We start from the raw sequence: 27,940 nt of genomic DNA, 5'->3' as shown, positions 1-27,940 counted from the left end.
CACAAGGCATACCTTAAAATGTCTCATTCCAAAGTCCAAATATTTTCAATTTGACTCTACTGTCTCCTGTTAATTTGAGTAGCTATTACAGTTTTAGGAATGATTACAATCACTCTGGTCAGTCTTTCTATTGTGCCACAATTAATCAATAAATAGTTATTAAATGCCTGTTGTAGAATGGCAGTAGATGATGTGGGGGAAGTTCTACAATGAATATGTTTTCCTTCCCCAAGAAATTTATGCTGTAATTATGTCGTGAAATTTTCCATTTCATTTTGTTCTTTAGTGTTTATTGAAGATCTGTGAAATCTGAAAATACCAATGCATTCTAAGCCTCCTATTATTTTTTCACTGACAGTCGGAATCACTGTTTAATATTTAGCAGTCCGGAATGAGTGCCGTTTTGCCATGCGCTGACATCCTGCTCCTACACAGTTATGTAGACCAATAGACCTTTCTCCGTGTATCCTAATATTCATTAGGATGATGTGAGGCTTGCAGTAACTGCTTTCTAGTCATTTTTATAATAAACAATTGTAATATGTATTCGGAAGTTTGAAAAGCACAAGGCAATTAGTGGAAATCTCCAGGGGCCAAGTGCCATCAAAGCATTTGTTAATAGGCTTAAGTTATTTGATGTAGTGGGCATATCGCATAGGAACCAAACTCATGTGACTAGGTTTATGTAAAAAAAAAATGGAATCAGAAAAATCACAGCTAATACCTTTTGATATCAACATTATTGTTTTATCTCCTTAGTAAATTTTTATAAATAAAATTCCATTTAAAGATTATTCTTTGACAGCCTTTTCTGAATCTTATTCTACAAATCACACCCTTTATTTTGTATGCTTCAAAAATATTCCTTCTGTAATTAGCAATATAGTCTTTTAGATTAGAATTATTAAATAGCTAGAAGGAATATAAGCTCTTCATATGTGCTAGAAATTTATATAAGATGCAAGTTCTCTGTTTGCTGTTTTCATATCAAGGGAATGCCAAAGAAATTGCATTGTTTTGTCACTTAAAATATTTATTGGTATTCTGAAATGTACTATTTTGAAACTTTATATGTAAAATATAGTGCTAAAGATGTCCATATTTGGTGGGGGCGGGTAAGAAAATGTAAGTGAAAGCGGAATTGGGTGGTAATTGCTGTCTCTACATATATTGTTTTGCTAAAATTAGTATTTGAAAGACAACAGAAAAGAATGAAAAAGCAGCAAGCCCATCACTGGATGCCCTGGGGAGGCCTCTTAGCTTATTTGGTTTATTGATTTTAGATCTATGCTAGGTCAATCATAAAACCTCCTTTATGCTGAAGTTCCAGAAGTCTGTGAATATGCATTGCATACCTTCTGTGAATCAGCCGAGAAAGGTGAGACCACCAGGGGTTGGAGGCACGCGCAGAGATTGGCTCACCTCAAGCACACAGCTGCTGTGCTTTGTCGGTGTGATGTACCACTGCGTAATTAGAATTTCGGCGTAGCACCGAATCTGTATCATTTCTAATGTAATTTAAAATATCTGCCTGGTAGCTCACATTCCCATGTAATCTATAGATTTGTAATAATTGACTGTGTAACCATAAAACAAGGAAAATAATTGATGCTATTATTCATCTTCTTTTAACCAAGCCCGAAGTCTTCATTTAACATTTGAAAGTAGATATGGGAGCTTTTCAATATGCAAAGTAGAAGACATGCGTTAAGTAAAACCGCCCTACTCACTTTGACTTTACAGTCTAGCCCTGCATTCCATTTAAAGTTAATATAGATTATTTTCTCTCCAATATCTGGCAAGCTCCATTCCTCTCTTTAAAAAATCAGAATTCATGGTACTTCATGGGCTGAACTTCCAGGTTGCTTCAAAGGATATTTTACCTTCCACCCCCACTGCCCTGCAGGCTCAGCACTAGAGATCGTCTGTGATGTTGGTCCATCATTTGCCGTCCTTTCCTCCCACCTGGATCACACTAATACCAAAAATATGTCAGTGTCCAAAACTCTGTATTCTCTTCTGAAATTTGAGCGAGGGGATTTGTCATACTCATTTTAGGTTGCAAATCTATCATCCAACTCTTCCAAGATAGAAGGCTTTTAAATACTCTCCGAACTAATAACTAGTTTATGCTCTAGAAAAATCTTCAAGTAACACAAAGCTATGTTAACGAAGTGTAAACACCTAATAAGATATATATATATAATTTTTACCAGTCAAGCTTGGATTTCCTGTTTTGTGTTTGCTAGTGAGATCCTCTTCTGTCATCCCTGCCCCCATGCCTTTTTCACATGGGGTTTTGTTTTCACTACCAGCTCATTGGCAAATGTGTCTTTACTATAGAAGGCATTTTTCCCCTGAAATTATGAAGTTATAATTCACCCTCTGTCTTCAGGCACCACTTTTAATATGAAGGCAAAGAGCCATTCTGATGTTTCACTGTGGAGCTGCCCTCCTTTGCTCTCTGTAATTGCCTCTTTCTACTGTTCATTAAAATATATTTACAGTTATATTAAGTTTACATGAAAACAGTAGACACAGCATGAAGCAGTTTTCATTATGTAGTCATTTTAATTTTAAAGTTTTTTTTTCCCTTCCACACACATTCTAGTCTTTTGTGTCTCGTTCCAAATTAGCGGCTCACACTGTTAATGTGTCTAGTTAATTATATGCATGTGCACTTAAATCGCATACATTGATGCAAACCTTTTAATATACTGTGGGGTGGTCTCTTTATGGTTAGAGTGGGCCTGATGCTCAATTCCAAATTAACATACCTCTGGAGGATGCGCATAGGGACCAGCTGATTGAAAAGCAGCCTCTCTGATGACCCATGTAAGAAGTCAGAAGTACCTGTCAGAAGTAACATAATGCCTTCAGTCACCCTCTCTGTTAATGCAGAAGACAATTAGCTACATCCAGGGCCCAGTGGTGAGGAAGAGCAGGAAGATGGGAGCAAGGGTGGCAGTAGTGTGATTTGTTGGTTGAAATGAGCCTAAGCAAGAGCTCAGCCACACGACACATCTCCAGCCCCACTTTTAGGGATACAAAGAAAATGTAGGTTATTAACACTGGTGCATTTAAATGGACAGATCTCTACTAATAACTAACGACTATGTAGGTCTTGGAAAATAAAATTTGCATGGTTCTATTCTATGAATGCATTACTGCATTTTAAGTCTTAAAGGATTTTAACCAATAGGTAGGTATGCACTGAGAGTTTCAAGATCTGAAAAAAAAAATCAAGATTTTTTATTTAGATGAATACATGGCATTTGGGTAATAGTTTTGGAATACTGTATTTTTTTAAGATTTATTTTCTGTGGTGTGCCTGTGTTCACCTACATGCATGTATGTGTACCATGCTTATACATGATGCCCCAAAAGCCAGAAGAGAGTGTTGGATCCCCGAGACTAGTGTTACAGAGGCCTGTGAGCTGCCATGTAGGTAATAGGAACTGAACTCAAGTCCTTTGTAAGAGCAGGAAGTACTCTTACCTGGCAAACCATCTCTGTACCTTGGAGTGCTTTAAAAATAAAATGTGATTGTAGGAGTCTACATTTTTCTGTTCTGTTCAGTGCAGAATGTGGTGATTAAACAACTTAAGGCAAGCTAAGATTTTTATTTTAAAAATACTAAGTGAATTGGGGTACTAATGTAGCAAACAGTGACTACAGATAATTATATGCTGTATACTTCAAGATGATAGAGGATTTGTTTCATAAGTTTGATAAATGTTTTGAATGTTAGAGGGGATACATATGTGTAACCCAAATGAAACATCAACCATTGCACAGTACCCCACTAATATGAACACTTTTATGATATTTGGGCATCAGTTAAATTGTTTAGATAACCAAAAACACCAAAATATTAGGCTGTTATGAGTTTGTGGAGCTTTTAATATCCAGCCTTTTGCTTCAGCGTGGTTGTCTGTGCAAAGCTAAAACTATTTTTAGTTCTTATAATTAATTTTTAATTTTTAAACTATTCCTAGTGATACTTATGACCAACTCATCTTTAAAATCAAAGAGGGCTTCTACAAGTCCTTTGATGTTTTTTTAAAAAAGGAGAGTCCCAGCTGGCTAAAGGAGGCCATTTCCAGCTGTTCTAACTTAGCATCATTCTCTAGCTAAAGTTGTAGAAAGCTTCACCATCCTCTGAAGTATTAGCTTAAATCCCTTTCAACTGCTTCTATTTATTAACCACCTGCTGTGTCTTTTTAAATGCCACCATCTCCACAGGGTTATAGATGCTGATGAGGGGAAGGAGAAAAAGTAGCTAGTGCATATATAAGCCTGTCTGAGACACACTCGGCGTGGTTACTCATTTCAATATCTTTTTATCTTAGTGATGACAGTTGCTAGATAAGGCCACATTCTGCTGCCTGCCTCCTGAGCATAATGATTGTGGAAATCAGGATTTGCATACACTGCCTTTGGCAGCTTTTCTGCATCCTGGACGCTCATCATCGAACCGTCCAGGGCAACAGTCAAAGTGTTTTTTGCAGTACTTTCTTTGTTTCTTCTGATGGAAGAAACTTCTAAAAATTAGACAAGTAGAGCATCCTTCTCAGCAAAACAAAAATAGCAAACCTCCAAAACTCATACCATCCTTAATTTTAGGCACCATGTGATATGCATTTAAGTGTAGTCTTTTGTTACAAGTTTTTACTCAACTAGAATTAACAGCCTATATCTTCCTTTATTCATCATTGATTGATTGCTTGATTGATTGAGACAGGGTCTCTACTCCTTGCTGACCTTGACCCGATTCTTGCCTCTATCGTGTGAGTGCTAGGATGAAACCACCTATTCTTGCTTATGTCACTGTAGGGATTGGACCCTTGCCCTCTTACAAGCTAGGCAAGAACTCTACCAACTGAACTGCATCCTTACCCTACCACTTCCTTTATTTTACCTTAATATTGTTCCTGAGTTATATTAGGATAAAAAACCTATATCCATTGGTTAAGATACAGGTGGTATCTGCTCTGTGTCAATGATTATGTTCCTTAGCTAATAATTGTAGTTATGGAGTTGATGGAAGGAGCTCCTTATCATCTACTTAGGTTACTAGTGCCGTGCTTGTAAACATTTTGACAGTTTCTAAAATAAATAAATAAATAAATAAATACGCAAGCGGCTCGGGGAGCTAGAGATGTGGTTCATCAGTTAAGATGTTCTTCCAGAGGAAGAGGACCTGGGTTCAATTCCCAGCATGCATATGCAGCTCATAACTGTCAGTGACTCCAGTTCCAAGGGATTAGACACTCTCTTTGACATCAACACAGCAAAACAGCCATACACATAAAATAAATATTTTTAAATGAAACACACTGTGCGATTTTGGTTATCTTTCCTTACAAGACTAGCATCTGAGTTAAACAAAGTAGTGACATTATGCCATAAAACATTATTGAATATCTTGGGTTCAAATTTTGCCTTAGTAATTGTCACGGGGCTTTTTTTGTTTTGGTTTGGTTTTCTTTTTTTTTTTAACTTTTTATTTATTTATTTATTTTTTAGAAGCATAAATATTTATTTGTAACAAAGGAGTTTGTGTACAGTGTTGAAAATCCACAACTTCTTGTTAAATTCACATTTGCACTTCCCCTTTTTAAACAAACATTTATAATCATTATTTTATACAGATAGAGATATGTAAATACAACACCGAATTCAGTGGTCCTTCAGCATTTTTCACTTAAATGTTTTTTCTTTTAAAAAAATCATAAAAACAGGTTATCATTCCAAAGTTCAGAGTTATTTGAAACTGGAAAGTATTTTCTCTGTAGAAAATAGTAAAAATGATAACATTTCCCAGTAAGCCTTTTTAAGCCAAATAATAGCTGGATTAGATAGATAGATAGATAGATAGATAGATAGATAGATAGATAGATAGATAGATAGATGATAGATAGATGATAGATAGATAGATAGATAGATAGATAGATAGATAGATAGATAGATAAGATTCTGGGATATAGAAGAAACCTATCTTTATCTGTTCAGAGAGCTAGAGGTTCCTATTCATCTTTCCCTTCACTGTTTGATTTACGGCAGACATTTTTCTATCGGCTAATCCATAATCTAAAAAGATTTTAGATTATGAAAGTACAGGCAGGATATGATGGGTTTGGTTTTCTTGTTTGGATTTTCAAGACATGGTTTCTATGTGTAAGAGCCCCGGCTGTCCTGGAACTCGATTTGTTGACCAGGCTGGCCTTGAATTCACGGAGATCTGCCTGCCTCTGTCTCCAGAGTGCTTGGATCAAAAGCATGCGTCACCACACCCAGGGCTTCTACCCCGGCCTTACTGGGCTGTGAAAGAGTGAGCTCTGTGACCTACCGTGCTTGGCATGGTGCCTCCATAGAAGGGACGGCTTTGTTTGGACTGAGAAGATTGGGCTGCGTACCCTCTGTTCTTACAGACTTCATTGACGCTCTCATTGGGGTGAGAGGGTCTCAGGGGCTGCTCCTATGGTGTTGTTCATCCAGCTGCTACCGTTCAACTTAGCTTTCTAATTAGGTGTTTTTGAATTACTGTGCGAATACATAACTACTGCACTGAAGTTCACATAGGAGTATCTGAATTGGCAGCAATAGTCTATAGGTTATAAAGCAATTAATTATATTTGAATATTTAACTCAGATGAATGGAATTTTGAAAGGTGACACTATCCCACCCACGCCGTTAATTATTATGTTGTGTTTCAACAAACACAAATAAAAAAGCAAAACATCTCTAACTTTATGTTAACTTTTCTGGCTATGGTTGCTAGATACCTAATGCATTCCAGCTGGAATTTATGGCCTACCTGTATTACTTCCTTTTTCTATTGATGTATTAAAAGTCCCTTACAAAAGCAACTCAGGGAAAGGGATTTATTTCAACGCACAGGTCAAGGGAAGATCCACACGGCAGGCAAGGAAAGTCAAGGTAATAGGAGCTGGAAGCCTCTGTTCACTTCACATCTGAGGTCAGAAGCAGAGAGTGATGAATGCTAGCGCTCAGATCAATTTATCCATTGTATATGTAATCCAGAATCCCTGTCCAAGATATGGTACAAATGGCAGCTAAGATGCACCTTCCTACATCAGTTCAGCTAATTAAAATAATCCCTCACAGGCTTGCCCAGAGGCTAAATAAACCCACACAGTTGTGCCTGGAAACTGTTTCCTAGGTGATTCCAGATCCTGTCAAGGTAATAATGAACACTAACCATTATCATGTTGACATTATCACAAAGCCATGCAGATTTAGACTTGGGTTTTTTTATTTAGCGAAAAGAAATGATAAGGTATCATTTCCCACCTTGCCTAAGCAATCTTTGATGTCAAATAGCCTTTAACAGGTCCAGCCAGGGAGTGTCTTAACAGTCATTCATACTTTATCGAGATAATTCAACACCACAAGATTGCTCTCTTCAGTGTTGGCACAATCAGAACAAATTCATACCATCCAAAAGGTTTCCCCTACGGGTTAGAGGTAAAAAGCCTTCCATAGGAAAGATCCAAGAACCCAGAACCATCTTAACTTCAAATGTTAATTGTCTCTGCCCTCCATTAAACTATCAATGCCATTTTGTGTTAATAGAACGTAAAACTGTTTTGTGCCACCAACAAAACTCATCTCTCTGACCTCTCATTTTGCCTGCTCTGCTTAGTTCTCACATTCGTTAAAATTATTTTCAGTATCCTGATATCTTTCTGTGAGTCATCATTCCTTAGTCGTGTATTTAATACATGTTAAAAAAATATATGGACATTGTTTTAATTAAGCTAAGATTTAAAAACAGTTATGTGTGTGGGTCTTTTGCCTGCTTGCCTGTCTCTGCATGTACCACCTGTGTGTAGTGCCCAGGGAGGCAAGAAGAGGGTGTCAGATTCTCTGGAACTGGAGTCACAACTGTTTGTGAACAGCCATGTGAGTGCTGGGAACCACACCCAGGGCCTCTGGAAGAAAAGTCATCACTCTTAACCATTGAGCCATCTCTCCAGGCACAAACGAAGTTGTTTTTTTATTTGTGTGTGTGTGTGTGTGTGTGTGTGTGTGTGTGTGTGTGTGTGTGTGTGTGTGTGTGTGTTCAGGTGCCCATGAAAGCCAGAAGAGTTTGTCAATGCCCTGGGGCTGGAATTATGAGAGGTTGTGAGCCCACTGTGGGTGCTAGGAACTGAACTTAATCTTTTCTCAAAGAACAGCGAGTATTCCTAACCACTGGGCCATCTCTGTAGTCCCAAGACATGTTTTTGATGTTGTTTTTCTCTCAGACCTGACAAAGGTAGAATGTGAAATTGTTTGACTTTGTGATTAAGTCAGAGCAGTTTATCCCACCTGAAATTGGGTTTGAGAACTGCGTGTACAAATTTCCTCTTCAGGTATGACGGTATCAGTAACAGTTTATCTTCATAAGACATTCTCTGCCCGTAAATCACTATCACGAGTTGTGATGAAAGAGAGTGTGACAGCCAGAACTATGAGTTGTGGCTTAGCTGTGTGACCTTTGGATTTGCTTGAACGGACTGACTTACTCAGTTACAAAGTGCAGCCCTTTTGCAGCATTCCTAAGAGAGTGAGGAGAAGCCAGGCAAGCAATGATTTCAGTGTGCTGGTGCTTACATTTTGCTTTCATCGTAAAGTTTTAATTATTATTTTACAAGTGACAATGCAGTATCCTTTTAGTCAACTCTGTTGTTTAAGTATCTGAACGTGTAAAGGGAAAGAAGCAAACAGCACCACCTGTTTGCTAATTTCCAGGCAAACTCGAAGATGCTCTGAGTATGGGGTGGAAGGCTCCACCTCAACACTCAGGTGTAAGGTTGGTCAAGATCATGATGGGGAAAACCACAGAGACAGCTGACCTGAGTTAGTGGGAACTCACGGACTCTAGACTAACAGCTGGGAAGCCTGTATGAGACAGAACCAGGCCCTCTGAATGTGGGTGACAGTGGTGTGGCTTGATCTGTTTGTGGGGCCCCTGGCAGAGAGACCAGGACTGGGTACATAAACTTTTTAGAGCCCATTCCCAATGGTGGGATGCTGTGCTCAGCCTTGATCCAGGGGGGAAGGGGCTTGGTCCTGCCCCAACTCAGTATGCCAGCCTTTGTTGACTACCCAAGGGAGGCCTTCTCCCCCGCCCCCCAGGAGGAGTGGATGGGGAAGGAAAGGGAGACAGAGAAGGGAAGGGAGGCGGAACTGTGGAATAAAAATATAATAAAACCTCAGGTGCTCCTGTTCTGTTTATTGAGATGGATGAGCAGGCTGAGGCTTAGCTCAGTGCTATGGTTAAAGAAGGGAAATTGGTGATGGAGTCAGAGAGTTTTCCCTGGGGAGGAAAACTAGAACTCAGCCTTGAAGTGGAGGGTAGACTTTCCAAGCATAGAGCTAGGAAGGAGGCTCCCAAGAAAAAGAACAGTGTAAACAAGAGAAATGAGAAGTGGACAGTACCGTGGCACAAACAGAGGGTTTTCTCTGGAAATATAACAAGGTTCTAGATCATAAAAGGTCTTTGTATCGTGCTACAGTATTTCAATTTCATTATCTTGGAAGTGTCTGAAACATTTTTGAGCCAGAAAATGGCATAAATGTATAGCTTAGAAATATTTACTAAACCAATGTTCTCTGTTGTATGTCCATCTGCTTCTGTATATTCATACATTGAAAAGTGACTTCCATATCAGAGAAACCAGTTAACTTAACACTGCCATCACACTAATGTAAGGCACTTGTATATTTATGATCCTTGTTGTAAGGTATAAAAATTGCCACTCAAATCTTTAAGTTTTAATGTCCTACAAGGAGTAAGATATACAGTTCATCACATCTGACATTCTCATTTATTTAACTATTATACAAAGAAGCCAAGACGGTGTTTATACTTTTGGGCACTGTCCAGCACCCTGCGCTCTTTAACACATTTGGCATGAGGATGTCACAGACATTTGTTCCAAAACACAATTCTCACATGGTAATGATCCTTCATCTTTAGTGCATCATACTTGACAGTGAACAGTAAAAAACAACTGGTTGGTGCATTTTATGATGTACATTATACAGTCTCTCCGCAGTCTGATTTTTAGAAGCAAGAACATTTGCTACCTGTAACGTTTGGGACCCCCTGGTGCTGGGTCTCTCATTCTTAATTCTGAAAGATAACAGCACTATCTATACTGACTTCCTTTTCTCCAACCCTACCCCTGTTTGTAGCAGGAAATGTGGCAAGAGTTCCTGCCTGAGTTTGAAAGAGAGATGGATTTACCAATGGTTTTTGTATAGGTGACCTACGTATTTTCCAGATCTGCAGCCTCAGATCTGTTTAAGAAGCCGCAACATTCTGCCTTTCCGATCTCTCCAGAGCACAGGGAGAGCGCATTTTTCCCTTTGTGAGCCAGCTACCACCAAAGAAGCTGTATTTTTCTTTGTTCTTGATAGTGTTCAACCTTTATGGTCTGTTTTATTTCCTGCCTCTGACCTTGTTTGGCACCAGTTTTCCAAAACACAAACATAAAAGCAGTATAAAAAAATGTAGCCTGACCATGATTTAAACAAATCTAATTCAATAAGAGGACAAAGTGAGGGTTGTAACATTGTTAGAAACAATGCAATTTGCCATCAACTTACCATATATTAAATTAGGTCTACCAGAAGTCCTGACTATAATAGTTGCCTGACATACATCATTATCATAGCCCTGTCAAAAGGTTTTCTCTCTATGAGCTGCTGGATTTTCAAGGGATGATGAACACCTCCAAGAATCACAACTGTTGAGGGACTCAGGGGTAGAACTGAAGATAAGTTCTGTACTTGAGTGCTCCCCTCACCTTTAAGTCTATCCACAGCGGGTATTTTTTTTTAATAAAGTGAGTGTTTTATTAAATAGTGCATTACAGTGTGTAGTGCCTTGATTTATAAAGAGCTTTCCACTTACATCTCATTTGATTTACAGAACAGCTGTGTGAGGTAAATATCTCTGCATTAGAGAGAAAAGTAAGACACTGAGCTGTAAGACGAAGTGGTGTTTGCACCACATGAAAAATTTACAAATGCAAGCCAGTGTTCACAATCTTTTTAAAGTATTGTGCATGGGTAGTATAATCAAAATCCCCGTGTGTGTGTGTGTGTGTGTGTGTGTGTGTGTGTGTGTGTGTGTGTGTGTAGTGTAGTCAAAGGCCCTTTAAGTGGATGCTCAAATTTTGTTTATCCTTCTGAGGGCTCATATTTGTTGAGATGGCCAAAAATGTATTGATAGCATTACCAATCCCCAAAAGCAAAACATGGATGTCATCGTTGTCAGTCTCTGTCTAGAGATCCACTTCATTAGGTTGCAGTACTGTACTTACGCAGTACAACGTTTAGAGTTATGATTGGCTGTCCACCTGATTGCAAAGAGTGCATTTCACATAGGAGTGTATCCAGGCATAGGCTGTATATCCACAACACTGGACTGTTTCACATCCCTTTTCGGGTGGTTCTTCCATTCAGAAATTGCTCCAGGCTTCATTAGGTTATTAAGCCTAAAAATAATTATATATTGATGTGTTTGACTTTTAAATATCTGCCCAAATATGGTGCTGTTTAAATATTTCACTACCTAAGTAGTCATTACTGCTACTTTCTTTTTCAGGTTCTGTGATGAAGGAACCTGTACAGATAAAGCCAATATTCTATATGCCTGGGCAAGAAATGCTCCCCCGACCCGGCTCCCCAAAGGTACATCTGAAATGTCTTGTATAGTCTGACTCGTGTTCATTAGCTTGTTAACGGTCCTTTCTAAAAGTTCTTGCCTATGATCCATATTGCAATTTCTCATTAAAAGTGTCAGCATCACCTCCTTTGTACTGAAAGGTAGTTGACCACTTTTTCTCACCTCTTTGGTAAGTACTTTGCTCTCAAAACAGTTTGGATTGGATTAGAAAATAATCAAGTGTACCTCAAGCCACCTTTGGCCTGAGGCACATGGGCTCTTGACAGCAAGACCATTTCGTGAGCCAAGAGAGCACTAGAAATTAAATAAATTGCTGTTTCAGCAACAATATTTTTTTTAAAGTCCTGGAACCTAGGTGTTTAATGTCATGCCAAACCTAGCTGGCTTTCTGACTTTACCTGTAAACTGTTAATAGTTTCTGACCTCTGAGGGAATGGCCAGACTCTCTCTTACTGCCTAAATGCTTCAGAATATTAAGGAGGGTGCACGATTCTGTCACGGAATATGTGTGCTATGGTAGGAAGATGATTTGCAGATGCACATACCTGCCCTTCCCCCCAGCTCATGCTGTCACCACTCATTGAACTCTACTCTCCATTGCTTCAAACCCTCGAGCATTCTCCCTGCACATTGCCATGTACCCACCAACAGGCCTAAGCATCATAGAAGGTCTGTCATGGGTGTGTTGACATGTTGAGAGCAGATGCATTCCCTCAGCCTGTGAGTCGTGTGTCTGTATATTTTAAACACGTCATTAACAAACTCCATATAAAGAGTAAGGGCAGTCCCAGACACCTGGATTTTGTGTTAGCAACTGGTTTCCTCTGTGTCACTTTTAAGACCCTGTCTTTGTATGGGAGGGAAAGTAGTCACTCGAAGATACTTATAAGATTCTGTTTCCTATAATCAGTTAGAAAATGTAAATCATTATGTATTTATTAAACAGAAACAGAATCTTTTCATATGTTTGTTAAATGGCCGAGAGGGACAGAATTCTGTCCCACTGTTTCTTTCAGAGTGAGTGGTCTGTTTGGTTAAGGGACCAGGGACCACTCTGGTTCTAAATTGGGAACTATGAATAGATTCTATTAGAGTTCTGGTTAAACATTCTGGCCAATGCAGTTTCTTTCATCTTCTGTATGCTAATTTTATATGGTGTAAGTCATTCATTTTGTTCCCTGAGGACTTCTTGGCCAGCAGCACAAAATGACTACTCTAATGCATTTAAGCATCAATTTATATAATAACAGTTTGCCTTGTTTTGTAACAATTCAGGTGTTGGATTCAGAGTTGGAGGAGAGACTGGAAGCAAATACTTTGTCCTCCAAGTTCACTATGGGGATATTAGTGCTTTTCGAGGTAAGTTTTGAAATGTTGGAACTGAGCAAAATGTTCAATACTTTACTACTTAAACTAGGTGTGGTAACATCCATGTAATAAAATGAAGAATTGCCCATATACTCTGCCAAGCAGGGGATAACTGCCTTTAGTTGCTTTAATTTGCATCTACTGATGGAAAGGCTTTGTTTTTAAAAGTTATTTCCATGATGCAGACTTCCATCCTACTGTGCTTCCATTTTGTTGACATCCAATGTGTTGCCTTACCTACTGGCTTTTATGCCTGCCAGAAGTGTCACTCAGACCAGTCAATACTGTTAGAAAGCATAGAAAGGACCCACTGGCTTATTGACTTTCCTATGAGCAAGCTGCAGGGAGGGTCAACAGGTTCTGCAAACCATCTCCACACTGCTGTATTTCATGTATAATCCACACATGCACTCCTCCGTTGTCCACCGCACTGAGGCACTGGTCTCAGTCACTGGTTAACGTGCTGAATCACCCTACACAAGTTGCTCTACCTGTGGTCACTTTGCTCCTCATTAAAACGCCCCTTCTTCTGTTACAGAACCATCAACATGACTAACAAGTTCTGTTTCCAAGGCAACCAATTTGGTGCTTCTCATTTGCTCTTTGGCTTGTAGCCAAATTCCAACTATGTTTTGAATTTGTGCTCTTGGTGCCATGAGATTGTAAATAGGAACAGAGTTCTCATTGACTCATTGGCTGGCTTCCTGTCCTGGGCTGACACACTTCCTCCAGAATTCTGTACTATGATATGTCTAATAACTGACCAGATACATTTTCTTCTTCACACACAGTTGATTTCTACCCAGTAACAATTTCTAGAAGTGGGTGTCTGTCTGTACCTATGAAATACACTCTAGAACAGTGGTTCTCAACTTTCCTAATGCTGGGACTCTTTTAATACAGTTCCTCATGTTGTGATGACCCCCAACCATAAAATAATTTTCGTTGCTACTTCATAATTGTAATTTTGCTACTGTTATGAATTGTAATGTAAATATCTGATATTCAGTATATCTGATATGTGACACCTATGAAAGGGCCATGTGACCCAAAGAGGTCGCAACCCACAGGCTGAGAACCACTGCTCCAGAGGTCTTCCTGAGAGGTCCCCATGTGATGGCGAGACGCCATAGACTCTCAGCCCTCAGAACTGGAGCACTGTATTATCTTCCTCGAGAAAAGTATATTGAAAGGAATAATTTTATGTAGGTGAAAACTTTTAATTAGACATATGATCAATTAAGTGAGAACCCACGGACCAATATACAAACCTAACATACAGATAAAATTTGTGTTATTAAAAAATAAAATACAACTCCAGTTATAACAAAGTAGTTTTTCATCTCTGCACCATAACCTACTCGTAAATTGTCAGCAACTGGGATTGCTGAGACAAGGCTTTGCTGAAAGCAGAGGAATAATGTTTGTGTTGGAGGAACGAAGCCAGAAACAGTTTGCTCTGGAATGCTGCATCTGGCATCAGACGAGCAGGCAGCTTCTGATGATGCCTGTGAAACACTGATGGAAGTCTTGCTTTGGAAATGGCAAGCAGGCTGTCCCTGAGTCCCACCACCAGACCAGCTCCGCACACTGACACACACACAATCCAGATTCCCTGTCCCTCTGTGAGACACTGAAATTTGCTGTCAACATAATTCCTCATAGATTTTTCTAGAACTCCTGACAGAGGCTGACTGCATTCCTGGGAGATTTAAATGGATGATAGGCACTGATGTTTGAAAAACATAACACATTCATAGTTTGATTTCTCACTGATGACTCATTTTGTAATTTGTGTTAATATTAAGGTAATAATGTACTGATACTTTAATATATAAGCATGTAATTATTCTTACTATAAGTGACTTTTCTCCCTTCTAGACTAGTTTTTCCAAATGAAGCTATATAAAAGGTAGAAAGACAGCTAGCATTACTATTCAGAGAGCTCACTGTAACATAAAATAGTATATCTGATATACTATTACTCTAATAGAAAAGTGTAAAGAATAATTCGCATAATTCATTCAGTGCCAGTAGATACTATCTTGGCCCTTAAGTGTCTCATGGTACAGAACATTAGGTAAGCACATGGGAGAGTATCAAATCTCATTGAAATAGTAAAACAGACATTTTATATTTATTGAATTGGGGATGGATAGGAATTGAATTATTAAAACTCAAGACTACCAGACTTGGGTAAGCCTGGTACAGTATGAGAGGCTTTATAAATTAATATATTGTTTTGAAAAGCAATTTTTCCTTTTCATAAAAATTTATCACTTAGTAATAAAAGTTTTCTAAAGACTTTGTTTTTAAAACGAGCTACATAGTCGCAGTTGTGTATCATTAAAACTGTTAAGATGAAAAAAATAGAGAATTAGCAAAACAAAAGGAAACAGAAACATTTAAACAGACTATGTATACTTAGGTATGCTTGTGTGTGTAGGAAGATGGTAAGGCAGAAAGGAAAAAGGAACGAGCTAGTGAGCAAGAAAGAAATGTGTCATCATTTCCTTTTAAAATGATATCGGTGTCTTTACGATACCGTTTTCATTCAAAAACATTTCATTGGGTTACTCCCTAAGTATCTGCCAGTGAGTGCATTCACATCGGCTGATAACAGGTTCCTGTATGACTGGATGGGCTCAGGCCTGCATGAATTCCTAGAGGAGTTATTTATGTTGAAACAGGTTCTATGCAGAATTCTTACTTCTCTTCATAAACAGTTAAAGAGGAGAAAACAGCATCATCTATTTATTAAAATGCACTAATTATGTGCGTTATGTGTGTATATAGTTGGGCACAGAAGTACATGAACATATGCATTGTTTTGATATCAGTGTCAGTGAAGATTTGAACTTTATGACTTAAAAACTAGGGATGATATTTTATGTATTTAAGCTGCAAACTAAGAAGAGTATGGCACTCTTAGGAAATTTCTGTTTCCTAATGAAAAGTGGGGAGATATTTGGCTTAAGCAAGTAAGCATTCTCTTCCATTTACAGAATGGACTTTTTAAAAAACAAACCTCCCACCATGATGGTTAAAGAACCTCGTTAAACTTGTGGGACTGTGATTGACAGTTAGAGAACATAACCCACAGCCAGAAACTCTTGAACTGTGATCTCTAGAAGCAGGAAAAAGATGGGTTTTTTGAGATTGTATGAAAGGCTCGTTTGCTTTGTTTTGTAAATTGCGCCAAATGTGAAGCTGTCAGAGCTTCATCAAAAATCATTTGGCTTTTTAAGAGCCAGCCACAGGCTGTGCCTGTGCCATGGCAGGGTGCTGCCCTTCCTGGCAGCCGGAGTTGACTCTAGCGGTAGTGAAAACACAGAGGGATTGCGTGCACAGGAAGTCATAGGTGAGCGTGCCATTTATGGAGGCTGCAGAGAGGGAGAAGCATCCAATCCAGACCTACCCAGGGTGAAGAGGTGTGGTCTGGAGGAGGAGGCTTCTGAGGTGGAACCCAAGCCAGGTTCTGAAAGCTAAGCTAGAGCTTCCAAATGGGAGGTCCAGGAGGGAAGATCATTCCAGACAAAGGCAAAAATCCTGTACAGATGCGTGGGAGTGAAACAGGCCCCCGTGCACGGCAAACTCCTGGTGTTCTGACATTGCCAGAGAAAGAAGTGGCAAGCAATTAGAAAAGATATGTTGGAGAGCAATGACCCTGGTAAGACTTGGATCTGAGAGCACTTCCTCCAGAGGTATTCGAATCATAGTCTCAGTTTGTAATGCTGGCCAGTTTCATGCTTGAGCGTGCAGAAAAGCTACTAACCCTGTAAGCCAGTGGCCAGAGGAAGCCAGGATGGGGGATTGGGAAAGCCAGAATGATTTATTAAATGTACACTGATTAATTATTCACAAATTAAATTTCAAGGGAAACTGCATATAGTCTAATTGAAAATGATAGCCTTTTATAGGTAATAGCATCTCTCAGAGTTTAATGACTCTAAATCCAGACAGCCTAATAATGGCACATGCTAGTTTTATTACCTTTACCTAGTATGTAGGCAACGCTTTGCCCTCTTCACCTATAAACTGGGACCAGACAGCTCACACAGAGTTCTCTGATGAGGGTTCACTAAATATTAGCTGCATTCATTGCCGTCCACATAAACAAGCAAATACTCCTAAGTGAATCTTTTGTCATAACTGTCTGTACTGTAAAGGGGATGTTTGCTATTTTTCAAGGGTCTTAGAGTTTAGACACAGAGCATGTATGTTCATGTTCATCAGTGTTGTAAGAAGTGCTCTAGTTATATGTTTCCTGTTTGCTGAGCAGTTTTAATTATCTACAGTTCAACTGCACAAAAAGCAAAGACCAACCCCCTTGTCCTTAGGGAAATGAGAACAGTAGCAACAGGGATTCCATCTGTCCTTCTCCTCATGTGATGGTTAATATTGTCAACTGGACAGGATAGAATCATCTAGGAGACATGCCTCTGGGCTAGGCCTTTAGACGATTTCTCCATTGTGTTAATTGAGGTGGGAACACCCACCTTAACTGTGTACATACCATTCCAGTCTGTGGGTTTGGGTCTTAGACTGAATGAAAAAAGAGAAAGCTAAGCCAGAGTATTCCTCATTCTCTCGTTCCTGACTGAAGACAGTGTCAACAGCTGCCTCACTGTCCTCTTCCTATGACCCGCCCCCCAATAAGGGACTGTACCCTTGAACTGTGAGCCCAAATATCCCTTCCTTCCTTCCTTCCTTACATTTCCTTTTGTTATAGCAACAGAATGGGTAGCTAATGCATTCCACAAAACATATGCTTTTTTTTTTCAACAAAGTCTTGTTCTGAAAAGAAAATTCTCCTGAGATTTTTTTTCTCAGAGGTAGGTATTATCTTCTACAGGTTTTTCGCCTAGGGGAATTTCACGAAAACTGCCTTCTCATTTCAGGGGTTTCCTAGCATTGGTTACTAGTCTCGAACAATAAGTTGCTTCTCAGGTTGGAAGTGCCCTGGACTCACCACCTGAAGTTAGAACAGCCTGAGAATGAAAGTCAGTCTCCTTCCACATGCAGAACTCTATTCTCTAGTTTAGCAAAATTTCCAAGACATCAAAATCATCTCTTGTCATTTAGCTCCTGCTAGGGTAAAAAGACCCCAGTGCACATAGACAATGACACATGCCAATCAGTGTCGTAAGTACTGTTCTGGTTATGTGACATTTCCTGTTGCCATACTATCCTCATCATCACAACCCTGAAAATAAACCTGCATTCCCTACGTTTCAGCATATTTCTGAGAGCATAGATGTAGATTCATTTTCCTGAGAGTGAGTTAATACTTATATCCTAAATTAAGTAAAGTAAACCTAGAAATCTTATTTTTTAACTTGATGTGAACTCAAGAATAATTTCTAAATTTCTGAACTATATTAGTAAAATCAGGTCATAAAATATTAGTACAGGCCCTTTGGGAATGGTCATTTTTAAATAGCAATGTTTTCCAGAAAGCTAAGGTTTCGGCCCATTAAGTAGTATAAAGCATTTTAGGTAAGGGCTACAGAGATGGCTCAGCAGTTAGGAACCCATGCTGCTCTTGCAGATACTCATAGATCAGTTCCCAGCACCCACATCAGGCAGTTATCACTGCCTATAACTCTAACTCCAACAGCATCTTCTGACTTCTACAGGCACCTGTTTCATGTGCACATCCACACACAAGAAGCTCACATATAAACATAATTAAAATAATAAAAATTCTAAGTAAAAAGTTGGTTAGAAGTCATCACAGAATATATGCTGTGTCTATGAAGTTGGTAGAAGTGATGTGTTACATACGTGTTATGTAAGTGCCAACATGAAGCAGATGGGCAATAAATGCTAATCCAAAATCTCCTTATACCCTTCTCACTTTGCTCCATGATTCTGGTGTATCACACTAAACACTAATTATTGTTCTATGGTAGTACATAGGCTTTTGCCATGTAACTGGGCATATTACTCACATCTATCTGCTTTTCCGAATTCTCTGTAGCTTCATTTGTTGTCCAGCTACCACATTAAGCTTATTTTGTTTCAAATAATGTATTACGTGGAGGCAAAGGTAAAAAGAAAAGTCTGTCCTCATGTAATATCCTGTCAAATAGAAGTGCATGCAAATGAAAGAATACCCATAATAATGTAAGCAAGTAAACAAGGGGACTGAAAAACTGACATGATCATGCCTGCTTTAATTTTTAAAAAATATGATGTGTCTGTGCATGTGTAGACACATATGATTGCTGGTGCCTTTGGATGCCAGAAGAGAGTATCAGGTCCCTGGGATCTGAAGTTACAGGAAGCTTGTGAGGCTTCCAACATCCTGGGAACCAAAGTCCAGTCTTCAGCAAGAGCAGCATGTGCTGTTATGCACTCAGCCATCTCTCTGAGCCCCAATCCTATGTACGGTAGATGCTTTTTAACCTGCAAGACTGATTTTCTATAACAGTCCTTCTCCCATATTCTAATTTTGTGCTTTAGATTTGGACTCCTGGCACCCAGGTTTCATTTTATTTAATTTCTCTGTGAATGCACAGTTAACTGAGTGGGAACCTTTGCAGGGAGCTGTTTGTATGAAATCGTGGCAACAAGAATGTCTGGATTTCTCCTTGCTCTCCGGCTTTATTCTTCCCTGCCAATAGTCCATCTAGGTGTGGTTTCTCCTTCTCTTAGTTTCAGACAATTGCATGTTCCTAAGCATAGGGTCAACAGGCCCACACAGGCATATACACACACAGGATGCTGTTTTGCTGCACTGAAGGAGCAGAGCAAGCATGTGGGAATGGTAGGAACGGCAGCATGAAGTGAAACGGGATTTTAGAGGAATTGTCATTCCACTGGCTGCAGCCTTCTCCAGCTCTTACAAGGCTGCAGCCACAGGGGTATTGGGGGAAAGCTTTGAAATTGTGAGCCCAGGGGAAAAAAAATCCCTTGCTAATGCATTTTTGAACAAGATAGAGCAGAGATCAGTGGCAGCTGCACTTAAAATGATTGCATTCCAGCGTAAAGCAGACTCTTCACTTGAATGTGTGTGAGTGCTCCCAACTCTCTGATGTCTAAGTGCCAAGTTGGTGGGAAACTGGACCAAAGATTGCTCTCCATTGATTCCTCTGCTGTCTCCGCTCGGTCTCTACACACAGCTTCCACCTGTATATGCTTTCCTGCAGTATACACCAAGCCTGTTTTTACTCATTCCTCTGCAAAGCGAGTGCTGCTGGAGTCCTAGTATTTAAACTGGTCCTTTTAGATCATTTTTAATTACTTAACTAATTTTAAAATCTCCTTTGGAGGCTGGTAAAATCATGTAGCAGGTAAGTTTAATGCCTGGGACCCACATGGTGGAAGAAGAAAAGTGACTCCTACAGATTATCCTCTGCATGATGAGCCAGTACACACACACACACACACACACACACACACACACACACACACACACACACACATACACGCACATGATGGAGTGGGTAGGAGGGGAGAGGAAAAGAAAGACAGAGGAAATCTTTGGCATTGCAGTTTAAAGACTATTCTGTCATGCAGGTGTGTGAAATTCTTGTCTCTGTTAGAGTTGTTTAAGTTCTTTTTTTCTGCAGTGAATAATGTTAAGAAATATTTGAGGGTAGATATCTAGAAATGCTATTTTGAATAACTGAGTGTTTAAACCTTAAGAGATTCCACCAAATTATCCAACAAATCACTTTTTACAATTTATAATCCTCAATGAATAAGCAAACTCATTTCCTTATCTACACTCAGTATTTTAATGCTCCATTTTTATGGTGTGTTTTTTTTTTAACAAAAGTACTATAATGTCTCATTAAAAGAATTAGAATGAACTGGAAGATCCTAATAGTGTCACCTCGAAAGTGCATAATCAAGCTCAAAGAGAATCTAATCTGAGGACTATTTACATAACACTCCTTTGTTGAGAATAAAAATTTGTGCATCATACTAGACCTACTGGATGCTATACACAATCAGGCACAGCTGTGGTGCTCTGACATTGTCTTGCATGTTTACAAGAGCAAATAGGCAATACTCTGTTAAATATACAGCCATTGTTCTTTTTTTAAAAAAAGCAGTTAGTATTGCTAATTTAACACCTTATTGTTGTTTTACTATTAGCGCTACACATTTACATCTGTTATGTCTGTGTGCTAGAAACACTCAAACCATTTTGCTCATTTCTTTTTATCTCTGTGTGTTCAGCGTTGTGTTGGTGATGGGAAATCAGCCATACTGTAAACATTGACACCATGGAAACTGAAGAATTCTTCATATCAATCTTTTACAATACTGGGGTTTACTTTTTACTTGTTTGTTTTGCTTTTTGCTTAGAGCAAGTAAAATACTGGAAAATAATACCTATGAAGATTGTGGCGAATGACTAAAATAAATAAAAAAGAACTATTATTATAATATCCTGATTTCCAGGGACAGTAATGACTTTGTTATGCTTAAGGAGCAAATGCAGTTCCAAGATATATCTATATTAGTTCAATAAACAAAAGAAAAATCAGTCGATATTCTAGATGTACTACACATTGCCCACTTACAGCCACAGGTAAGCTATGAAAAACGTTTAGAAAAGCCAGTGAAAGAACTTGTGAGGCTCAGCTGTCTCTATGGAATTTACAATAAAGCATATCGTATATTTTATCAGTTTTTATAAGTTGTATGCTATGTATTTTGCAAATAAAACCTACAGTAAATATATATTCACATGTGCATATTTTGGGCATAGAGCTTATACATTTATCAGTACACCAGTAGATCCAGGAAAATGACATTTTAACAAACTCTCCAGCTGATTTTTATGCGAATTAGACTTTAACAACAGGAGCTCAGATACTACTAGTAAAGAATGAAGTCAGGTTTTTTTTTTTTTTTTTTTTTTTTTTTTTTACAATACAGGTGTGTCAGGCAATCTCCTGGGTTTGGGGCATGAGCAGAATAATTTTCATTTACCAAAATATGTTTAATTAAATCTCAACTCTCTTAAGAAAAGAAGAACTTTGAAAGAAGAAAGTGCATTTAATTACTGTCTGGTTCTTCTCTCACTTTCCTTAGAAATTTGAATCTTAATTTATTTTTATTCTCAACGTTTACCCTCAATGTGAACTTTGGATTTCAGAATACTGTGAGAAAAGCCACTACAGGGTGTATGCGACATTCATGGAGATCCCCCTCCTTGTTTTACACCCATGTACGGGGCACAGACCTCCTGCTTCACACCTAATCAAGTCTAACATTTTGAAGCTTTATTTATTTTTACTTTCTGTGTAAGTGTGAGTGCCTGCTTGTATGTATTTGCAGCAGGTGCATGACTGGTGAGCCCAAAAGAGGGCAGCGGTTCCCTGAAAACTGTAGTGACGGGCAGTTGAGAGTCCCCCGTGTGGGTGCCGGGAACAGAACCCGGGTCCTGTGGAAGAACAACAAGTATTCTAAAACACCGAGCCATCTGTCCAGCCCCAAGGCAAGCCTTCTGAAGAACTGACCAAAATAAGTTATAACCCTCCACCTTTATGAAATAAATGAGTGACAGACGAGACATAAAGGAACCAGGATGTGAGCTCTAAGAAAGCAATGGTGGTCCAGAAGGTAACATTCTACCTGCTGAAAGACTCCTAGGTCTTTAGAGATGACCTGAGAGTGCTGTGTCCAAGTGGAAATTCACTTCTTTTCAGAAAAGAAAGTAGTTAAACCAAGTAGGTTTTGCGTGTTGTGGACTAATTCATTTTTAAAGCATTTGTTTTTTTTTTGTTTTTTTTTTAAAAATCGGAGACTGGGAACAGGTAATAGAATGAGGAGATAGAGTAGGAGGAATTACCCAGCCCAGTCCTTCCACCTCACAGCAATGAACACGAGTGTGAAAAAGGTTAGGTTTGGCCCAGGGTATTATAGCTGCGTGTGCATGCTATTGAAACTGGAATAATTGAATTTGTGCTGTGCTTCTCATTTTCATGTGTGCCAGAGTTCGTGCCCTAACTATGTAAGGCAAGTGTTGGAACAGGCAGTGTTTCGAAGAGCCCTTTAAGCTGTAATTTCCTAGAGACCTGAACTCATGAACAATATAGAATATGAGTAAAGATCAGGATAGTTTAGTTCACTTCATTTGTGCCTTTTTTTTTTTCTGAGCGTGGGATAATCTATTTCCCTTATCCTTCAGGTCATTTCTACATTAGGTTGTTTGATAATCCCACTAATTTCAGGAGTCTCGAGATCAAATCTTCTTCCTGTTTTTTCTGTGGCCTTCACTAAACACAAGCGGATTGATATGAGTCCTGTGAATGATTTAGGACTATCCAGTACCTCTGAAATGATCAAAATGAAGCCTATTATCCCTCAGTATTTTTTTCTTGTTGCCAATGTCTCCTTAGAAATGTGAGCTCCATGATTCACTACATCCCTGCATTTCAACTTCATTATGAAAGACTAAATGGTCCTTATTCATCTCACTTATTCCATTGGATAACTGCACTGTTTATTTTCAGTACCTTTCAATGCACATGTTTCATGGCCAGACGAAGGTTTTCATTCATGTAGTTATGTTTTCATTCATTTAGTTATGTAAAACACTGTAATACCATTGATTGTCTCAAAGACTGCATTCTGAATGTAGTGCAGGAATTCTAAGAAAAAGCAGTTTGGCATAGAACACTACAGTGTTTAATTTAAGTGATCTTTCTCTTAGGGGCAGGGCGAACCTTTCTGAATGCACTTTAGCTTTCCAAGCTTTATGGATTATGTGTGGTTTTGCTTGTTTTCAGAATGCCTATGCTTTGCCTACATTTATCCTTATCGCAGCTTTTTTCTTACATATTTATAATTATTAATCCCATTTTTCTCTAGTCGTGTTGCCTTTAGTCATTTATTACCTGTATTTACTTAGTGTGATACGCTATAGCATGCACGTGGTGGTCTGAGAGCATCTTACAGAAGTTGCTTCTCTCCATGTGAGGTCCAGAGATAGAAGGCAGGTCATGAGGCTTGGTGGCAGGTACCCTTGCTTATTGAATCCTCTCACTAGCCCCAAACACCCTCTTTTAAGGTGATCAAAACCTTGGAAATGATACCAATCACCTAATGGGTTCCATTTATATTGTTAGGAAATGGCATTTTGTTTTTAACCCTTCCTAGTAACTGTTTGGAAAGCCACTAGGAAGAGAAAAACTTACCTGTGGGGTGACTTGTGTAAAGTTAGAGGATATGCTTCAGTTTCAAGAGCCCTGATCCATGCTTGGAGTGGTGACTGGGGTGTTCTTTGCACTGAGCACGCATGCTCTGGCCAGCGTGTGATGCTGCACGTGGTCTTCTGCTTCCTTACCTACATTTTAAGCTTTCTTGGAAGAGAAGGAAGTCATCAGAGAGAAAGAAGCACAGGGTGCACTCACTCCATTTCCCATTTATGCTTAACTAGTTAGTAAATCTGTTTCCCCTGTGAAAGCAAGAGAGTACCCTAAATAAATGTGACAGTAAAACATGTGAGGACAGCAAACAGCAGTATCAAGAAATATCTACAGGATGGTCTTTAAGGAAAATAAGCCCAAACCTTCCTCGGAAAACACCCTTCTGGCGGTTTCTGTCCTTGCATATTTCTCCATCATCCGAAGCTTTCAAGAACTTTTCTTCTTCTAAAGTTAATTATGAATATGGGGAGAGCTTGTTGAGAGATAGGGGGCCATGTGAGAAAGGAGACTGCTGTGTTCTGCCATTTGTAACTCTGTGAATTGTTATTACTCAGTCTTTAAAAAGCAATTATTCAAGTCCGGTTGTTCTTTGTTTAAAAATTCCACCAGTAATTTTGTTCTGATCTTTTAAATTTTGAAGTCCTATTGTGGCTTTTGAAAATATAAAATTTCCTATTTTCAAAATAGAATGGGATGATTTTCTGACATCCCTTTATCATTCCTAACCATGTAGATTAAATAAAAGTGCAAGAACACATTGTTGCATGAAATAGTTAAAAATTGCAAACGGCAGGAAAGATATAGTTTCTTATATACTACTAGGGATGCCCCTAAGATGATTCCAAGCTTGAAAATAGAGCATTTGGTATGAAAAATATAATTCAATTTTTTTCAGTTTTATATTTCAAATCTTATGTAAAAGGATTTTCTTGATGCTATCTCTTCAAGTCACTTTTGAGTCTATGACCTATTTGATCTAGGTCCATCTGCCTGGTTCCTCTTAGCCTTTTCTCATGCTTTCTGGTCTCAGTGGGAAAGATAAATAATAATTGAGAAGTTTCCAAAAGAAACTCATAATGCCATTTAAAAGATGAATATATGACACATAATAAAATAGCAATAAAGAAGTAAAAAGTGATTGATAGGACATTTGGGAGGGTCTGGAAGGGAAAGGAAAAAAATTATAGCCAAGAATCATTTAAATACTGTCCAACAAAAACCACTGAATCTAGAGAACAAGCTGGCTGTGAATATGCCTGGTATTAGCCACAGGATGTCTCCTTCAGTACAAATAAATGTTTAAATATGGGATTTGTACAATATAGAAATTTAAAGTCTCATGCCCCAGGACGGAGACAAAAACAGAGTTTTCTCTATCTTGACTCAAGTGCTGGCAGTGTGTGTGTGTGTGTAACTCTTGCATATGTACCATTTGATTTGAGTGTTTGTTTATTTGTTTATTATAGTTTAATAAGGAGTTTTTTAAAGGACATTTAAAATTTCATGACATTTTAAAATTGAATTTATCTAGCATTGGTAGACTGTCTTCATTTTACTTCTGTGGATGGATGACTCAAATAAGTTCATAATTCCAAGAGAAAAAAAGAAGTGTAAATTGATATTTTTTTCTGCTGTGGGTTCCTTTCTTGTTTGCAGTCCTAGAAGGTGATACTGTAGTATACCCACACAACCTCCAATCACCGCCATTGCAAGAGTACGGTGGTGAGCTTTCCTGCCTCCCACTGGATCTCTTGGGAACGCACAGGCCATCAATTCTAAAAGTTGTCTTCTTGAAGGTTGGATAAACGCATTTTCTCTTCCTTGCCCTGAGGCAAATGGAAGCTAATAATTTCTATTCCCCGAGCAGCGAAGACAAAATCAAAAGAGGCAAACTCACTGCGGTGGCCACTTCAAAAGGAATTCCTTTTTGAAGTTCATAGCTCTCGTTTATTTAGTGCTGAAGCTTGTCTGCTCAGCCTGCCTTCAGTGGCCTCAGGAGCCCTCCGCACATCTCGGACCACATGGTAACAGTGTCAGTGTTCCCATCCATACTTTACTGAGCAGGTACATCTATGCCGTGACAACTGAAGGCTTCAGTGCCTTGTGAAGGGTTCTAGGGGGTAGTACTCTGAGAATGTGCTTTCAAGGATCCAGAAATTTTTCAGGAGAAATTTGATGACTCGGGTTATTGTTTTGAAGAAATAAAAAAACTTAAAAACTAAAAAGTTAAAACGTAATGATATTCTCCTTTGTTAGATGATTACGTTTGTTTCCTGCGCAGTATTAAGAGTGTTTTTTGTTTTTTGTTTTGTTTTATTGCTTTTTCATTATAAAACTGGGGTTCATTCAGATGCCTTTCCCCTGAGTAAGCAAGGGGACTGATCTTCTGCATTCTCCGTAGTTTTTCTCTTCTGTTGGCCTCTTGTGTCTGTGCCCAGGTCTCTGCAGCAGAATTTCAGTTGCACAGTAATAACCTCTATAATAGACCAGTACAAGGTAGCAGTACAAAAATACCTTTTTAAAAAATGGCCCTATTGGCAGCACTCTGTTCCAATGCCAAGTAAACTGGCTGTGCTGGGTGTGTTAAGGGACCTCACCATTTTCCAAAGGAATTTTCATTTAAGAAATCCCAAATAATCTCCTATTTCTGATGACCTTGGGAGCTACACTTTTGTCTCAGGAAATCTTCACCTGTCCCATTAATTCATCATTAGTAATTTAGAACAAAGAGCCATAAGATACAGATCAAGACAACATAACAAACTTAAAATATTTATGTATTGTTATTTGCACTCGCTGTGACACCTTTGATTCATTTTTGTTTGTATGTTCAAGACAGAAAAGGATTCTTTATATTCAGAACCTTTTTGGGAGGGAAGGAGGAAGGGAGATTAGACATGATAGAGTTTGGAATTATTTGCTTTCTAACACAAGTCTTATTGTTAAAGACATCGCCTCTTTGTTTTTCTAACATTTAATGGTCCTCGCCTTGTTTTTCCATAGCTCTTTAAGGAAAGTATCCATTATCCAAACTGTGGCTTAGGAGAGTAAAAAACGGATATGCTTCCTCACTTCTCTTCCCTTCCAAAGAGAGTGTAGGGAATTGAAATCTGTTGTACTGTCTTTCTGAAGGACTTTCTAATTAGTGGGATATAGTTTATAACAATACCCTGGCTCCCTAAGGATCTATGGTTGACCTATTCTTTTAGTGAAACAGGAAACAAGCAGGACGAGATGAGCTCATGGAAGGAGGGCTATCTCTAGAGAAAAAACTAGGAGAGGCCAACAGACTTCTAAGAACCTGAGATGGAATGGGATATTGTCATGCATTATTCTACATGCTTACTTTACTGCTTAGCTATGAATCCAAGCAGGAATTGCAAGCTATTATTAGAAAAGCGAGCTAAATAGTTTGGGATGGATAACCTCATATCCCATGCATTCACTTCCCATTAAGAATCCAGCTTCCTGCTTAAGTGGATGTCTTTAAGTACTACTGGCTACTTATCCATTCTAACTGGATCCCTTTATCTTTGCTTTGGGATATTTCATTTTAAAAATGCCTTTGAAATCTCTAAGAAGTAGAACTTCCTTTTGGAAATATGTTTATTAAACATTAACATTGGAGAATTAATTTGATATCCAAGTTTGTCACCAGTTACTTGAATTACTTGAACAACATTCACTCTC

The 27,940-nt window shown here is 38.7% G+C and overlaps 1 protein-coding gene across 11 annotated transcripts in view; it reads left to right on the top strand.

Annotated features, from left to right (window-relative positions):
* Pam (peptidylglycine alpha-amidating monooxygenase) overlaps window positions 1-27,940 on the top strand; it is a 283,476-nt gene that overhangs the window by 165,314 nt on the left and 90,222 nt on the right. For all 11 annotated transcript variants that reach the window (XM_052750294.1, XM_052750293.1, XM_052750291.1 and 8 more), the window contains exons 6-7: window positions 11,628-11,713; window positions 12,984-13,067. In XM_052750294.1, the coding sequence (XP_052606254.1) occupies window positions 11,628-11,713; window positions 12,984-13,067 (170 nt within the window). The remainder of the gene's footprint in view (window positions 1-11,627; window positions 11,714-12,983; window positions 13,068-27,940) is intronic.

The sequence above is a fragment of the Peromyscus californicus genome, unplaced genomic scaffold, assembly GCF_007827085.1.
Source record: "Peromyscus californicus insignis strain IS unplaced genomic scaffold, ASM782708v3 Scaffold_21__1_contigs__length_65335640, whole genome shotgun sequence".
Taxonomy (NCBI): Eukaryota; Metazoa; Chordata; class Mammalia; order Rodentia; family Cricetidae; genus Peromyscus; species Peromyscus californicus.
The sequence above is the reverse complement of the archived record's forward strand: the minus strand, read 5'-3'. Positions and strand labels throughout refer to the sequence as shown.